General features: G+C 40.1%; 3 protein-coding genes across 6 annotated transcripts; 1 reads left to right on the top strand and 2 right to left on the bottom strand.

The window, feature by feature from the left end:
• Positions 1 to 23: 23 nt before the first annotated feature.
• Positions 24 to 7,106, bottom strand: guk1a (guanylate kinase 1a). 3 transcript variants are annotated; one of them, XM_020107229.2, is made up of 7 exons: positions 6,961 to 7,106; positions 2,333 to 2,446; positions 2,136 to 2,177; positions 1,799 to 2,034; positions 1,562 to 1,646; positions 1,394 to 1,479; positions 24 to 1,219 (listed from the first exon to the last, which is right to left on the bottom strand). In XM_020107229.2, exons 1-7 carry the CDS (start codon positions 6,980 to 6,982, stop codon positions 1,181 to 1,183), a joined length of 624 nt encoding a protein of 207 aa, XP_019962788.1. In that variant the 5' UTR covers positions 6,983 to 7,106; the 3' UTR covers positions 24 to 1,180. The 3 variants fall into 3 exon arrangements, with proteins under 3 accessions (XP_019962788.1, XP_069366652.1, XP_019962780.1); XM_069510551.1 differs by lacking the exon at positions 6,961 to 7,106 and adding an exon at positions 6,714 to 6,748; XM_020107221.2 differs by lacking the exon at positions 6,961 to 7,106 and adding an exon at positions 5,994 to 6,136.
• c16h1orf35 (chromosome 16 C1orf35 homolog) lies at positions 6,583 to 10,411 on the top strand. Of its 2 annotated transcripts, none has more exons than XM_020107211.2 (8): positions 6,583 to 6,717; positions 7,824 to 7,974; positions 8,064 to 8,109; positions 8,205 to 8,287; positions 8,400 to 8,472; positions 8,601 to 8,680; positions 8,802 to 8,924; positions 9,524 to 10,411. In XM_020107211.2, the coding sequence occupies exons 1-8, from the start codon at positions 6,621 to 6,623 to the stop codon at positions 9,777 to 9,779; spliced, it is 909 nt and encodes a 302-aa protein (XP_019962770.1). In that variant the 5' UTR covers positions 6,583 to 6,620; the 3' UTR covers positions 9,780 to 10,411. The 2 variants fall into 2 exon arrangements, with proteins under 2 accessions (XP_019962770.1, XP_069366651.1); XM_069510550.1 differs by lacking the exon at positions 6,583 to 6,717 and adding an exon at positions 7,085 to 7,355.
• An 888-nt stretch (positions 10,412 to 11,299) lies between these two features.
• arf1 (ADP-ribosylation factor 1) lies at positions 11,300 to 15,361 on the bottom strand. The gene is made up of 5 exons (XM_020107242.2): positions 15,204 to 15,361; positions 13,837 to 14,013; positions 13,573 to 13,683; positions 13,272 to 13,396; positions 11,300 to 12,531 (listed from the first exon to the last, which is right to left on the bottom strand). Exons 2-5 carry the CDS (start codon positions 13,976 to 13,978, stop codon positions 12,373 to 12,375), a joined length of 537 nt encoding a protein of 178 aa, XP_019962801.1. The 5' UTR covers positions 13,979 to 14,013; positions 15,204 to 15,361; the 3' UTR covers positions 11,300 to 12,372.
• Between the last annotated feature and the right edge of the window lie 1,378 nt (positions 15,362 to 16,739).

The following is a 16,739-nucleotide window of genomic DNA, read 5'->3' as shown; positions in this document are numbered from 1 at the left end:
AACACATACGGATTCTTCCAGTGTTGTGTTTTAACATTTATTGGAGTTTCAAAAGGTAACAGTCTCACTGCTGGACAATTAATGGATGTGGTACATAGTGACATTGTATTTCCACAACAAGCATAATATGTTATTGCTGGTTAAACGGCAAACGATGATTAATTAACAATTAATTATATCTTACAACAATACCTCAACATTATCTGCACATAGGAATGGGTGTTACAAAGGTGCCTGAATATTATTATCTAGGTACTTTCAATATCAAGGAAATAAAACATTTTGACATGAAAAAAAACAACGCCAATATTGTTTTCTTAGCTCTCAAGGAAATTTATCTTGTGCTTGGTTGTAAACGATAAATAAATAAGCCATTTCATTTGTCCTCGTAGTTAAAAATGTCTCCTTTTGTTAGAAACCCCATACAGTCTACTGATAGTCATTTTACCCTACACACGAAGCAGCAAAGTGAAAAAGCTACACATACGAAAGTTTTACAAATTTACAACACTAAAATTGTCCTGTCCCCCCCCCCCCCCCATGTTCTGTTGCTTTTGTTCTTAACTATTATTCATTATTCCTTTCAGGGGATTTAATCCAACTAGAGCGCATCAGTATTTATCCTCATCCCACAAACCAAACTTATATTGAGTTAGCACATTATGAGGCGACTACAGTGGTGATTTGCGTGTATACCTGTCAGTAAACAACCACCATGTTTTTCTTATTCAAACAATAAGAGCAGCATAACTTGCTGCCACTAACCAGGATATCTAGATACAGGATTTATTCACACCCTCGACAAACCAGTTAACCACGTGATGGAGTGAGTTACACCCTGTGTGTGTGTCTATGTGACCGTGTGGGTGACAAGACCATGTGTTCAGTAAATGTCCAATAGAGAGCACTCTACCATGCCAGTCACACATCAAGTAAGGATTTTGGAGTATCTTTTTTTTTTTTTTATACAACTGAAAATACAAATATAAAAAAAAAACACACTCTTGTCAGTTTTTAAAAAATGTTCCACTTTAAACTATGTTTTCATATAATTCTAAACACAAATGTAAAACTCACGCACAGACCGTCATCTGAGGGAATGTACACAACTGGAATGGAGGTCTGTGGTTTTGAGAGGAGTGGCTGGACGGACCGAGAGGTGTCAGGGTGCTGGCGTCTCCTACGAGGACATGTTGATCTTCTTCACCTTATTAATTTCCTGAGGGAAGAATAAAATATTTTACAATGCTCCAAACATAGGTAGTTAATGCTGATCAAGAAACAATATTACAAAGTTTGAAAACATGTTAATCTGTGATGAGCTAAGAAGAGAGAACATTAGCCAACTAGTAATAATTGAGCTCGAGTGTTGTGTTCTGCAATAGTGACTCACCTCGAGAAGAGCGTTTTTTAACTGCCCGTAAGCTTCCTCCAAATTATTGTTGACAATAATTACATCAAACAAACCGGGTTCTTTACCTAGACGAACACACGTTTATCATCAGTCATTATTTGAACATTTACAGTATATGGTTTGAGTTTTTCCGCAGTGATTACTTACCTAACTCCATATCCACCTCGGCTGCATGCAAACGCCTTTGGAGACTCTCCTCTGACTCGGTTTTTCTGTCTCTTAAACGTTTTTCCTGAAACAGTTAAAAAACATCTCAATGAAAAAGAAGCATCTAAAACCTGTGTGACTGGTTCCCAGTGGAACAAAGCAAAGTCACACCTAGGTGGAGACAATAGATGTGACAAGACTGGTTACTTGGTGAAATGCATTTCATTGTGTTCTCACCAAGACTGCCATGGATGGAGGCTGGATGGAGATGTAGATGGGATTCAGGTCTGTCCCTTTAATGTTCCTCACGCCCTGCATGTCTATGTCAAGTATACAGATGAGGTTCTTGGCTTGGACGTCTTGCACAGCAGCTTTACTCGTCCCGTACATGTTGCCGGAAAACTCTGCATTCTCAATGAAATCGCCTTTGTCGATGGCCGCCTGCATTATCTTCCGTGTAACATAATGGTAATCTGAAATGAGGACAAAAGAAAAGAAAAACTGCTGAACTGATGCCCAGAAGTTTAGAAATGATAATTTAACAGCGTCGTGAATGAGGAGGGATTTTCTGTACCTTTGCCATTTTCTTCTCCAGGTCGAGGATTTCTGGTTGTATCTGAGGAATGAGGAGACGTTTTGTCAATAGTTGATTGATGGATAATAAAAACCATCTGGATTTCATGACCTTTTAAAGATCGATAATAATCATTATTTTCAGGCCTTTTTTAAAAATCTACAATTGCTTGTTAACTTGAGTGAATTTAAACTTACGCGATACACTGAAGCCAAAGACACTGTCGTATTCCTTCATGAGCTTCTTCAGCAGGGTGCTCTTCCCTGCCCCTGACGGGCCGCTAAACACCACAGGCCTGGGTCCAGCCATAGCTGAAAGAGAGGCAGGGTGTTGATTATGGTAGAAAAGAGGTTGAGGTTGGAAGGACTGGCGCACAACCACTGGAGTCCTGTGGTGTGAGTCATCATAGGATCATCCGTCAGTGCACGAACATATGAGTTCAAAAAGACGGTGGTTTTAAAACATTAAAGCCGGTCAACAAGTTTAGACAAGCCCCTCTCTGGTGGGATGAAAATCATGAAGTGATTAGCCAGCGGTTCTCAAAGGGAGAGGGAGTGATCGGACCAAAATATCTCCCGCAGGAGCAAAGGAAATTTACTGGTTAGCAAGTCATGAGGTTACCGTGGAGATGTAGAGGAACGATTACTCACTAATTGGAGAGCCCTCTTAGGAAGAGATGTGGGGTTGGGCCACGTGGAAACCAAGACACAAACCACAGCAGCAGACGAGAAGTTTACCGACTCACTATATGGATGCAACTGTGAGGTGAAGGGCAGCATCTGCTTTACTGAAACTCTGCACTGATGCTTTCATGCTAAACTACATATACAACCTCACGCTTAGGAGAAAATATGAAAAGAAGCAGTGGGTGTTGCTCTCTGTTATCAGGAGATACTCCGGGTCACACGTGTGAATTTGTTTCTCATTGAAACCTAAATGTTTCCCCTGCTCCACCAGCAGGTTTTACATCACGTCTGTGGCATTCAGGAAGAAAGAAACATGACTCTTAAAGCCACACAGCCAGTCTGTGTTTGACAAAGCACACGTTAGTAAAACATGCATCTCTCTTAATGTCTCACCTACTTTTTACTGTGACATATTCAGCTTCTTTCCCCATTAGCGATGATTTTTAATTAAGCTACTCAAGTGAATGAAGTATATCCCTCCTTACCTTTCATGAGAACACACAGAGCTCAAACAGGACATTCAACTGAAGGGTGTGGCAAGTGTCTGCTTATGAGCAGGAGGGAGGAGGGAAAGAGAGGGCAGGGCCACGTTCACCCACAGCTACACGGAATATAAATATAAACATAGAAACACAATGATCTGAACATGTGTATTATTTTTAGTCCAAAGACTGAGAGGAACCTCAGACTGTGTTTGTCAGTCAGCTGATTTTCAGTGACAATTTTGAGCATCTTGTCAACAGACACTAGCCGAATGAAACCAGTGACCTCTGTCATATTAGACGACTAAAACAACAGACACTTACATCAACAGCAGGAATCTGAGGGGTTAGGTCCAAAAATTAGGTATTCCATGTGACAGGACTAAATTACAAAAAGAAAAAAAGGTTGTAAAGAAGCCTACTCCATCTTAAATACAACTGTGATCTGAACTGACCTCTGTGGTCTTTTCTTTGAAACTAATGAAGCCACGCTCTCGTCTCCAGGCATATCAGATGCAGCGAGGTTGTGTCTGCAGGTGCAAATGACAAGAGCCACTCTCCACTGCCTCTTGAACGCTTCAGCAGCTAAATAAAGGTGCGGTTCTTTTTTCAGAGGTCAGTTTAGAAGCCCTAACGTTTCCAGGGTCCTGATTTAGAATGAATATATTCTTGCCCCCACCCAAAAATCCTTCTCCAGCAGATAAATACTTATTTCCGAGAGCCTAAGAAATGGGCCTTCAGGTCTTATATTACAGTAATTTGGGGACGCAGCTTTCTGATGCTATTCACCAAAGGTTTGGTGCAAACTCCCACCACACACCAGACAAGCTACTACAATAAAGGCATTCTTATTCGTATTCATATTCTTATATTCCTATGATCTTGCTTTTGATTAATTTGATCCTTGAATCTTTCTAACTAATAATTAACAAAATCGTATTTGCCTTTCTTATTGACCTGCAGCTGCCAATTACTTGCACAAGAAGCAGCCTCTTGTACTTAGATTAGAGTTGCGTGACAGGAAATGAGAGACGTGACATTATGATCAGTATTGGAAGCTGCACCCATGCACTCATGTGAGTTAGGTTTGCTTCAAGCAAAGTTTGAGTCATTTCAAATCTATTTGGCGTCTGTATACAGCATGACAGGAGTTCATTTCTGGAGTTGAAACTATAGGTTGATTATTCTATCAACATAAAATTAAAGTTAAAAACCCCCAAAATGTTTGACAGTTCCAGGTGTCATGATTTTATGCCTTTAACAAATGTATTTTATGTCATTACCTTAAATGTCATCTTATATACTAGTACATAAATACATTTGAAAACTACATCGGGATCTGGCAAACTGTGTTTAGACTTTGACCTTTTAACAGACAAAATTATTTCATAATTAAAAAAGAAAACTCTTACAAGGTTATTCTGTAAAGAAAATAGTAAATTGTTACAACCCCAGAAAGTTGTTAGTACAATAAACAGTTTGTACTGTCAGTGGTGGTGTTAGTTTAGTTTACCCTGACAAAGGAGATTCATGTGGGCAGTTGTTGAACCAGTTCTCTTCCTTATTCTGTCCAAAGCTCTGAGCTCTTCATTGTGCCTCATTTCAGCTGCTGAGATCACAGTTTCCATTCAATATCAAAGTGTCCTAGTGTCTACAACCTGGAATCAGACTTCTTATCTAACTGAGGCATAGCAAAGTGCACTTTGACTGGTAGGAGCAATAAAATGTCATGAATATTAAACTAAAGAAGACTGCCATGGACAATAGATACACTGAATTGATCTTTACGTGCAATGATGTTTAGTCTGTAATGAAGTTATGTACATTTCATCAAATGGTCATTTTGACAACTGACAATATATTGGCTAAAATATAAATGTCATGATTTCTGTGGCGTTCGTTTAAACGTGTGTTAAGTACATTAACAAAAAAAGATTAGCAAAAATATACTCACTAGTGCATCGTAATAATCAACCTATAGTACAGTGTATCAGGATATTACTTAAATAACAAAACGAATGCAGGACTTTTCCTTGTTATGTTGTGTAGTGTATGTTGTGTCATTACACTGGACCTATTTTCTTCCACCGCTGAACTGAAAATGGTTCGTTTTCATTAAGAAACTCCTCAGCTCTCTGCTAAAAACAGGTTTAACAATGACTTCCTGTCTTTTCTGTTTTTTTCCTTTAATTGTATTTCTTTTTCTTTAAAATTTCAATTTCTTTTAAACGTTCTTTCTTTTCTTTTGTATGCAAGTTTGTTTTATTTAATTGCACTTATTTTTCTTTCCTTTTAACTTCATTTCTTCTCTGCTTGTTATGCATGTTTTGTTTTTTTAATTGTCTTGCTTTATTTTTTCATTTAATGTCATTTGAACACGTTCTCATGTTACTGAAAATCTGTTCAACCTGTTTGTATGTGTATCTATATTGTATGTAAAGCACTTTGAGCTGAAACGTGCAAGACAAATGAAGTTCATTATTAGAATCATTATTATTTCTAAGCATGCTGGTGATGATCACTGCCTCAGCTGAACTGAACGAAGCTCAGTAAAAACAACACCAACCTTCAGACACAGAAACGAAGCAGGAAACAGTCGGAGGCAGATGAATGTCTGGTTCTTAGCTAACCAAGCAGCTCAGACACAACGTTTCACAAACAAACAAACAAACAAACAAACTCCTTCTTACCGGACAACAACCTGGAGAAAAACCTCATGTACATCGGGAGGAGCGCTACTTGGCTGTCTGAGGATTTTCTGCCTCCTTCGCTGCGAGAGCCATTAAGGAAGCTGGACCACTACGTCATCAATGCGGGCCACAACACCGACGCGTGACGGCGACGATGTGCGACATAGCTAAGAAAGTTTTGCTAGCGTTAGCTTAAAGGAAAACGTGATGCCACCGCGGGTATTAGAGAAACACGGATGTGTTTGGTGTTAGCTACACTTTCTCTTATTGCTGGGACTCGTGTGCGCATGGCGAGGCTCTGTTAGTGGTGCAGCTTTGTTTTCAGGCCGCTACATAGCCTAGCTTGAGTGACACGCTGCTACTCTTCTGTTCCTCTTGTTCCCCGAAGACGCTTAAAAAACACAGGGAACTTATTTTCAGGGTTTCTTCGCCCAGAGAATTCACCACCACTGCCGGGAAACTCGCTCCGATCACCGCGGAAGGTCACCGCTATACTCCCCGGATCAGTCGACGCTGACGGCCTTGACCGATCGCGGTGCTCGTGTGCTACCGTGGCTGCTAAACAAAAAAAAGTTAGCGTATTGAACGACGCCCCGCTGCTGTTCGTCGCAAAGTGACCGAATAAGGATGTTTGGAGCGTCGAGATCCGGAGGGTCCCGCGGGGGACAGGACCACTTCAACTGGGACGACGTGAAAGTCGATAAACACAGAGAGAATTACCTGGGTGAGTGTGTGAGCGCTAACCAGACACCATGCTAACAGCTCCCTGCTAACTCACACAGGCCTCTAAAGTCCCACTTAAATACACGCGATCACCTCTCAAGTGTAACATATATATATTATATCTCGATTTAATACAGTTCAATGGTGTTTCAATGGTGACGGACGTGTTTCACTCAGGTTTTATACGCACATTGATGAAGCGCAGTGAAACACACCTATCATCACGTGTGCTGCTTCTCATTACCTTTGGTTATAGAGTCCCTCATTCCACAGTCTCTGCGCTGCTCCAGTTGCTCGGTTTTCCTCCTATTTTCCTCCCTTCACACAGCAGGTCCCGAACACTCATTACTCCCACCCCCTGTCTCTCTCTCTCTCTCTCGCTGTCTCCCCCTGTCTCTCTTTCCCTGAACACACATGGCCTCTCCGTTATCTGAGCCTGCACCCCTGCCAACATGTCAGCTGCCCACAGCCGCGACATCAGAATCATACAACAGGATAACCTGAGACTGAGAGTTAAAGCAAGTTCAATAAACACTCGACGTTGATATTAACAGCAGACGTGTTGCCACTGCACACATCTTATCAGCTTTGAGATCAGCAGGTGATCAGTGTGCAAACATCGAGAGGAAAGTCCAAAAGGTAAAACAGATTCCCACAAGTCTGGATATTCAAACAGCATCTGCAAACACTAATATTTGCCAAGCAACGAGTGACTTCTAACCCTTTTCATAGAGTAGATGTTTCCACCCGTGTTAAAGAAGATGTCTAATGTGACAGTTCAGCATCTCAAATGTAAAACTTTGTTGAACAAGAATCTCTGCCAGGGCACTTGATCCAGATATTTATTTGCATCATATTGCACACACTCATAAATGTCTATCCACTTAGTATGCCTGATTTGTTTTTCAATAATAGACCATGAATTATTCTGATTCTGAAAAAAAAGAAGATCTGGTTTGGTACCTTATTGAATGGTTCTGGTTTGTCATAAAAACTTCTACATTCTGACCGGTCAGCATAATGAGGGACTGGTTCAGATGGAAAAACAATAGATACAGTAGAAATAACGTGTATTAAATCTCAACCACTCTCAATTCTTCTTTCCAGGGAATTCTTTGATGGCACCAGTAGGACGATGGCAAAAAGGCAAAGACCTGTCGTGGTATTCAAGAGACAAAAAAGGCGGCGCAGCTTTGTCCAAACAGGAAGAACTTGCTGCGGTCAAGGCTGCAGAGCATGAGGCGCTGATGGCTGCCCTGTATGTATAACTTCTTATAGTAGAAATGCATCACAAATACAGGCATCAACCCAAATATAATCTAATTCCGTTTTCCACTTTCAATGTAGGGGGCACAAGAACATAAAGAGACAACCAACTGGCCTGACCAAAGAGGTATGTATGTTTTTCAGTTTTGTTTTCACTCTTTTTTAAAGACTTAACCTGCATTCAAATGTTAAATAATTCAAATGTTATCCTATTTACACCAGGATCTTGTAGATGTTTGCAGGAGAGAAGAGGTTGATGGTGAGGAGAGAAATGTAGACCGCGTGTCAGGCTTAGGCAGCTCCAGGTAAGTGTTTTTTCTTGTTTTCTTATTAAGAAAACATGGTTTGCTAATCTTATCTGAAAACATGCTTATTTTTATGCACTGTGACTACAGAGTGTTTGTGTACAATCTACAGCGTAGGGGCAAGAAAAATGGTGCTGTCCGAAAAAGAAAAGGAGGCTGTTAAAATGGGCTTAGCAGTTTTTACCGTAAGTTTTTTTATTTTATTTATTTAATCCGCTGCCTTTTCAAGTGTCACTAAACAAGGATAGTTCAGGTCTTTAACATATTGATCATCACTCTGATGAAAACAGTCAAAGAAACACTGTCTTTACAGCACCACAAGACTGAGGGTCGTCTAGAATCCGCAACAACGACAACATCTGAGAATGTAGGAAAAGAAGAAACAGAACAACGGTATTTATGTTTAAAATTCGTTACATATCATATTCCAGGATGTGAGCAGATTTCATCCTCTGTTCAGTTTTCCATGTTTACTTGAACAATAATAATCTTTTCCTCTTTTGTTTTTCTTTAGGCATGAGAGCAAAAAGAAAAAGAAGGAGAAAAAGAGCAAGAAGGAGAAAAAGAAGAAGGAAAAGAAGAAGAAGAGGCAAAGAAGAGACTCGTCGTCCTCAGAGTCTGATGATGACAGAAAGAGGTCGGTTCATTTCTCCACAAAGATTGTTCATTAGCCTCAGAATAGACAAATTATCAGGATTACTACAAATCAATGCTTAAAAAACAGATGCATTTGGTTTAGAAACAGGTTTTAATGAAGAATCACATCCTTCACCTACATTTGAAAACAGAAACTTTCCTCTCTCAGCACTAGAGGGCACCGAGGCGCTGTCGTACACACAGCCACCTGAAGAATCACCTTTTAAAATTTGAGGAGCATGTGTCCATAGATAATAGACATAGTTGATGCAGCACAGATATTAGATGTATCCCAAGATAACAGATGAATTGTGGAAATCAGCTGTGTTACATTCATTTATTGTAAGTTATGTGCTTTAAGTGCCAGAAAGAGAAGATTCATGATATAAAACAACCTATGATAGTGATTTGCAGATAAATGTCGTTGCATACACAGACATTTGTCAACGCAATAGTCGGATATTTTCAGCCACAGCCTTCATTTTGTGTTTTCTGTTGATTCCACTGTACAGCTGATCTGGCAGATACTTCTCTCTCAGCCTCAAAGCATCTTTGATCCCCACCACAGCCATTGATTGTTTGTTTCCTTTTACTCTTCAGGCACAGAAAGGACCACCATCATCATAATCCATCATACCATAGTCAGAGTGGAGCCAGACCCCATGACAGCCATTCAAGGGGGGGAGCAAAAGCCGAGCGAGAGCCCTCCTACCCCTATCATCGACAGCGGCGGCATGACACAGACTCCTCCGACGGGGGGTCTCCTGTCCCCCGTAACCCTGCCAGCCACAAGATGGCCCCTGCTGGTGCAACACAAAGCCACAGGCGGCGCCACGACACAGACTCGGACGACTAATGTCCCTCCCCCCCAATTCAAAGACGCATAATGCGGACAGAGCGCTCTACAGCAGCTCGGCTGCCCCTGAAGACCTCATTTACCCTGGACAACCAAACAGACTGGGGGTGGAGACAGGTTGACGTGTCAGACAAACAGGCGTGGGCCGTATGTTTTATCTTTTCACCTAGTGAGTGGGTCAGTTGTTCATAGGACACTGGTGTGTTTCTTTTAACACATTGTATGTGATTATACAACCAATACTTTCTATTTCTATTTTTAATTTCATTAGATAAAATATATTGCAGGATAAAAAGTTCAATTTAATTTACTTTTATTCCTATATTTTGCCCTTGTAGCTGTTATTACTCAAGAAAGCTTAGAAATGTATGTTTTACCTAGAACATTGTTGCTGCAGGAACATTTACTGTGTGACGTAGGATATTTCCTGGAAACTACTCGCCCGAGACTTGGTGTTTACATCTTAATTAAAGGATTTCAAAAACTGATACAGATTGATTATAATTTTCTGTAAATGTGGTATAAAGGTGTGATAGAGGGCATATAGCAAAAGTGGAGCTAAAACAGTTTAGCCTGAAGAAAGTTGTGTAATCAGCACAATTTACCAATAAAATCACGGATATAATGAAAAATCTGTTGCGTGTTTATTTGAGTGTTTTTTTCCCACTGTGCCTCCTGCTTTACTCAGCAGCTCTGCTCCTTTTCTCTCTCTCAGTCATGCCAGCGCTCCTTTATCCCTCACCATCCCAGGTTGAGCTCCCTGACTGGTGCGACACCATTGGAATGCTCTCCACCGGTCATAATAGAGTGTAGTGTTTGCATTTGTCTTGAATTGGTCTGAAAGAGGGTATTCTGCTGGCTGGCACCTGGGGGGGTGCACTAAAAAAAGAGCAAGGCATTCATAAAGAAGAGTGCAAAAAACCAGGCTGGTCCTTTTATATGGCCGAGTACCATTAGACCGCCACACACAAACCAAGCTGATGGAGCAGCAGGAGAGGAGGCCAGACAAAGCCACCCTGTGAGGGTCCTAAGACTCGAGCTCCCTCTCCTTCCACCACCACCATACTCTCCTGCCATGTTTTATAGGCTTGGCTGCATTAACCACGGCAGCATAATCAACCTGCAAGAATGCTGTCCGAGATTGCCACCCCTGCACAATGTGAACCGGGGTGTGCTCTCCACATTACTGCTTGAACCCAAACATTGGGTGGTTTCCATCATGTTGTGTCTTCACATTTCTTCCTAGGTCAAAGGGTGAAACACCCCCCCCCAACAGTTCACCCACTGACACAAAATATTAGTTCTGTTGTTAAATCACAGCATTATTTCACTGCACTATTTGGCGCACAATGGTTATTTCATATTGATTAATTAGGAAAATTTATAAAGAAAATGTTTCCTTTTCAACGTGACAGATTCAAAGACTTAAATGTCAGCACTTCTGTCTGTACGAGATAAGAAAGATTTGAAGTTATGCAATGTTTCTGTAAATTAAAGGAGAAGAGGCAACATCATCCACCTTAATATTCAGAAAGTTTATTGCATAGATTGAAACACTGGAGATTGGCTTTATGTTCAAATTTACAGTAAATTACTCACAGTGCTTTTTTCCCCTCACAAAACAAACATTTACATAAAAAACCTGACAATTAAAAAAGATAGTTTTCCAACATTTAAGCAATTATTAAAAAATACATTTTCTGCAAACCAGAGTAGTAAACACCAAGACTTTTACAAAAACAGAAACAACAAGTGTCTCGGATAAGACTGCAAATGTACAACCTCCAGTTTTCCACACAAACAATATACTGCAATGATGGCACAACAGTAAACATTTTGTTGAAACTGATTTTATATTGCCAGCTCCTATACTTATAGCATAGGACTGTGGTGATAAGTACTCAGTGGGGTAATACTTCCTGTGCAGTCTAATGACGTAAACACCCTGTAAATATAAAAACCCTCACACCACATCACGCAGGTATATTGCAAAGGCAGCATGTGATCAACCTGAGAAAAACAAAAACCCAACAGGGACACAACAAACTCTCCTTGTAACAACCACAAAGCAGGTAGATATGAAATAATTGCAGTGTAGCTCATTTAAAACCAAGACACTGTATAACAAAGGCCAGTAAATGTTCACAGACGAGGAGTTCTCAATTTTGGAGTGATGTCAGTTAAGAGTGCTGATATTAAACCAGTGTTGACTAAATGGAAATCTACAGTACATGTACTCCCTGGTTCAAGTAAATATATAGCTGCAAGTAGTGCATCAGTGTATATACATTTTTTAAAAAAGTGAAACGTCCCTCGTGGATCTTGCTATACAGTATCCAATATAAAAAGTTGACAAATTGCATTGAGGTACTAAGGCCAACATGTGCAGCTCATATCTTGTTTCCTGGCCTCTCTATTCTTACTCCAAGCACATTTGGCTTCCCAACAGCCAGAAAGAGAATAACCACAGCAGAAGAAGAGTGCCATAAGCTGCCCCACTGCCATAAGGGCAGCTTGGTTTTGCAGCATCTTAAGAGCAGAGAGCAAAGTCAGGGATACGTTGAGGTGGATCACTTTTGGAGAACTGTGATTATTAATTTTTTTTGAGCTGACTTGACAACCACTCCAGTCCTTCGTAGAGACCATCTCCGTTGGTGGCACAGGTTGCCTGGATGAACCAGCGCCTGTTACTTAGGGAGTGAAGACTCATCTTGTCTGTGAGTTCTGCAGAATTCATCGCATTTGGAAGGTCCTAAAAAAACCAAAACAATGAGAAAACATTACAAACTTGTCCATACTACAACAGGCCATGATGATCCCAGACAGAAACGCTGCCATCTTGCAACGAGTATATGTAATGTGGCGCCAGAGTTTACGTAGTAGCAATCGGGGGGGAGGGGGTGGAGCAGTGGTTGTGAGGTCCCATCTACACACAAGCTTAACTGATTCGAAGTCAGTCTCAGATGTCAATCACGTCACTTCGTTTTTATAGCATCAAATATATAATTAAAAGCAAAGTTGGATGTAAAAATTAAGATTTGAATATACCTCTCCTCTCTCCCCCCCTCCTCCCTTTCTCCCCTCTTTTCCACCCAACTCTCCTCTCCATATTTCTCTGCTCACCCCAACTGGTTGAGGCAGATGGTCATAGTTAATGAGGGAGTTTTTCCTCTCCAGAGTCGCCAAAGTGCCGATCATTGTGGAAACTATGGGTTTCTCTATAATTCTATGGTCTCGACCTTTAATGTAAAGTGCCTTGAGATAATGTATATTATGATTTGGACAATAAATTGAATCAGTGTGATAAGAACTAACTAAAATGACAGAATGTGTATCGCATCCACTAACATGGAGAAGGTGGTGTTTCTGACCTGTACTGCAGCCAGTAACCAGGCCGCAACTTGCTTTGGCTTTACTTTGGATTCCGTATTTATATACAGTAGATGGAAATAACTGGTTGTTTATATAAGAAATTATTTAAAAATGATTTACTTGTTTGTTTGCAAAGATTAAGACCACAGCATCACGCAGGTCTTCCTCTCCTAACATTCGTAAGAGCTCCTCCCGGGCTTCCGTACATCGCTCTCTGTCGTTGCTGTCCACAACGAAGATGAGGCCTGGAACAAAAGCAAATAGAGGACAAATAAGTTTGTGTATATTGTGCATATTCTGAATACAAAGCAGTGGTTAAAATAGACCACAATAATTCATTTCCACTGAATATTCAAAAGCAAGTGATTGATTTAAAGGAAACACATGTCAAACAGTAAGGCGTTGATGAAACTAAACGTACCCTGTGTGTTCTGGAAGTAATGTCGCCACAGTGGACGAATTTTGTCTTGACCACCAACATCCCACACTGTGAAATTGATGTTCTTGTACTCCACTGTCTCTACATTAAAACCTGAGGGGGAAATAATCATTATGTTAAATAGAAACTCAATGTTTCCATTTCACCGTAATAAGGTCCAATAGAATAGCATTATTTGTATCATGTAAAACACACAAAAGTCATAGGCCCAGGCAAGTCATCATTATCTAACAATCTTTGACTTGCCTATTGTTGGAATGGTCGTCACAATCTCTCCAAGTTTGAGCTTGTACAGAATTGTTGTCTTTCCAGCAGCATCCAGACCCACCATCAGGATCCTCATCTCCTTCTGCCCAAACATCTTAAATAGCGATAAAAAACCCCCCATGATGGCTGATGATGGGAAGTGACTTTGGTAAAAGCCTGTGGAGCAACAAGAGATCAATTGATGAAATTGTGAGTGTGATGGGAGAGTCCTATATTAGCCTCAGTTTCTGCCTCAACTCCTGTATTGAAATTTCGTTTGAGTTACATACTTAAGTTTCAGTATTTCTGAAAATATATATCCAGCTGTCTTTACCAAGCTGAAAATACCCTCCAACCATGTCAATTAAACTCTAATCTGTTGCTATAGTATAAACCTTACATTTTAAACAAAATAAATGGTTGCCAAAAATGGCAAATCCCCTTTCTCACAACATGAACAAGAGTTGAATCGTTCCTTTCCATTACTTTTTTGTCCATGTTGCTGAATGACCTTTGGTTCATAAAGTGTTCGGTGTTCACATCGTAATTGAGAGTATCTATATCTTAGAGACTGTGGTCGAAGTACAGCTGGACATGTGAAGATGAACACTCACAATATAACATCATTTTCATAAAATGTGTGTTTAATCGCCTTAAGATATGGGATCTGCTGATATGACGCATCCATGCTTGTCTGAACTGTCATCAACTTCTTAGAACCAAGGCGTGTATGTCACAGCTTTATTTAAAACAACAACATATATATATACACACATATATATATATATCATACTACTGTAACTCTGATCCGCTCTGAGAGCAAAGCCAACATGTTGAGAGCTAAAACTGAGACTGGCATCGTATAAACAGTATAATGTCTCTCCTGAGGAACAGTGGACACAGATATGATGATAAAACATATCTGTTTGAGTTCATTGTGCCCGGCTCAGATTTAACATTGTACATTATTAGCTGTCGTCCTGTATCTAACAATAAAATAATACCTTTGCTCATCACAACATGAACGTACTGAGGTGCAATGCTAAAAGTAAACACACGACGTTAGCTCGCTAGCTGCCGATATTCCTGACCAGCTCAGATTCTTGAAAGTTGTTGTAAAACTACTTTCCAGAACTCATTAGAGTCACTCGAGACACGACACGAGTTAAAAAGTAAGACATTATAAAAAGAGAGTCCGATTCTGAGGAACTGACGTGAGCTGGTAAAGTTCGCTCGCAGCGACTCGCTATCTGCCTCTCGGTTTCCTCTCCGCTGTCTTACACAAACATTTCAGCCGCTAACGAGGCATTTTGTTCGACTTCCTTCAAAACAAAGTGACTTTAGTAAGGTTCCTCTTCTTCACTTACGCAGTGGACGTGTTCGCTTCCGTCTTCAAGGCGTTTTCCTTCCTCAGGGAAATGGCGACAGTTTGACACGTCCGCTTCTACCGCTGCTGCCTCTTCTTCTTCTTCTGGGTGTCCGGCGGACTGGATGCCTCGCGGCACTCTGCTGCCCCCCCTCAGGTTGGGACTGAACTGCAGCTCCAAGTGAGTTGGTTCCTCATCATGTTGGGAGATGTCGCTCCCTGTGGCTAAGTGAGGAACTACAGGCGTTGCTGAAGCTCTGATCATTAAACATAATGTAATTGGTTAATTAGGCCAATTTGACATCACAGCGGTTACAGATTAAATAAATTGAGTATGACGGACTGTATTGTAGTTGTAAACAGATATTTTATTTTAAATTTATTGTGTTCATTGATGTATTTGGCAATAATAATAATAATTTATGTATGTGTATAGCACTTATCTAAACAAGTAGATGTTTAGTTAAAAGTGCTTCACAAATAAATCCATGGCGAAAAGATGAATGATCTAAAATAAAAGTTATTCAATTGAGTTCAATTAAAAGGGTCAAATCATGGGAAGACGGAGACCAGAAACAGTTGTACAACCATCACACAGGTACATAACGTGTGTATAAGCTGTTAATAATAATAAAGTATAACTTCATTATGTCCATATTCAATAATAATATATGATGAGATCAAATAAATAAAAATGTGATTTGTTATAAAACATGCTATATGGTTTGATTAACACAAAGGGGGGCGGCAAACCAAACAAACCAAAATTCTGATTTTCTTTTTACAAAATTATTACACTTATAATATCATTTGTAATTGAATTTTTTTTTTTAAATATCAAATTAAACCCCATGGATAAACTAAAATAGGAGTTTTGAGCAATTACATGCATCTGGTCTGACAAAGCTCTTTTTATCAGCATGGTAACTCATTGTGTCATTTGAAATGAATTATGCACTGTCCAGGTGATATTTGTACAGCTGTACTGTACCTAATCTAATGATATATTTCTTTTTAAACTCACTCAATTTCCACTTACCACTTAAGGTCAGACTGCGTTGTTGTTGGGCCAGTTACATTTTAACCAGGGTCAACTATGCCTGCCACCCCTCGTGAGGTGGCAGCAGGATGGGAGAAGGGCAGGGGAGAACAGCTGGAGAGGGGTGGATGGTGATGGACCACACAGTGAAGGCGCATAATGCCATCTCACTCTGCAGCCGTAATTTATGGTTTTTCCTGTCAAATGCCTGAGCGATCACTTTCTGCTTATTCTCACTGAAACATCTTTTTATGTGTTAAACGTATTTACTGGGTTTTACAAAATTGTTTAGCATCTAAAAAACGTAATGATAGAAAATGTTTTCTCTGGTGTTTCTCTCTCCTGCTTTTTTGAATCCAGACAAACAATCCAGCAAGCAAATCTTAAAATGTACTACTAAAATGTCTTCTACAGCCAAAAAAATGAAAGCAAATCTGACGAAAATACTGTTTTGCCTCATTCGAAAACAGTTAGAATGGTGTTATAATAGCTGACATT

This window comes from Paralichthys olivaceus, chromosome 16, assembly GCF_024713975.1.
Source record: "Paralichthys olivaceus isolate ysfri-2021 chromosome 16, ASM2471397v2, whole genome shotgun sequence".
In the NCBI taxonomy this organism is placed as follows: domain Eukaryota; kingdom Metazoa; phylum Chordata; class Actinopteri; order Pleuronectiformes; family Paralichthyidae; genus Paralichthys; species Paralichthys olivaceus.
This window is presented reverse-complemented; position numbering and strand designations above follow the sequence as displayed.

Coding starts and splice junctions, on each gene's coding strand:
- guk1a (XM_020107221.2), bottom strand. CDS start 6,027: ATGTACATGAGGTTTTTCTCCAGGTTGTTGTCCG. Junction 1,647..1,798: donor CTCCATCCATGGCAGTCTTG/GTGAGAACACAA, acceptor TAACTGTTTCAG/GAAAAACGTTTAAGAGACAG. Junction 1,480..1,561: donor CGAGGTGGATATGGAGTTAG/GTAAGTAATCAC, acceptor GTGTTCGTCTAG/GTAAAGAACCCGGTTTGTTT.
- c16h1orf35 (XM_020107211.2), top strand. CDS start 6,621: ATGTTTGGAGCGTCGAGATCCGGAGGGTCCCGCGGGGGACAGGACCAC. Junction 8,473..8,600: donor TGGGCTTAGCAGTTTTTACC/GTAAGTTTTTTT, acceptor CTGTCTTTACAG/CACCACAAGACTGAGGGTCG. Junction 8,681..8,801: donor AAAGAAGAAACAGAACAACG/GTATTTATGTTT, acceptor GTTTTTCTTTAG/GCATGAGAGCAAAAAGAAAA.
- arf1 (XM_020107242.2), bottom strand. CDS start 13,978: ATGGGGGGTTTTTTATCGCTATTTAAGATGTTTGGGCAGAAGGAGATG. Junction 13,397..13,572: donor TTACTTCCAGAACACACAGG/GTACGTTTAGTT, acceptor CTTTTGTTCCAG/GCCTCATCTTCGTTGTGGAC. Junction 12,532..13,271: donor TAATCTTTGCAAACAAACAA/GTAAATCATTTT, acceptor TGGTTTTTTTAG/GACCTTCCAAATGCGATGAA.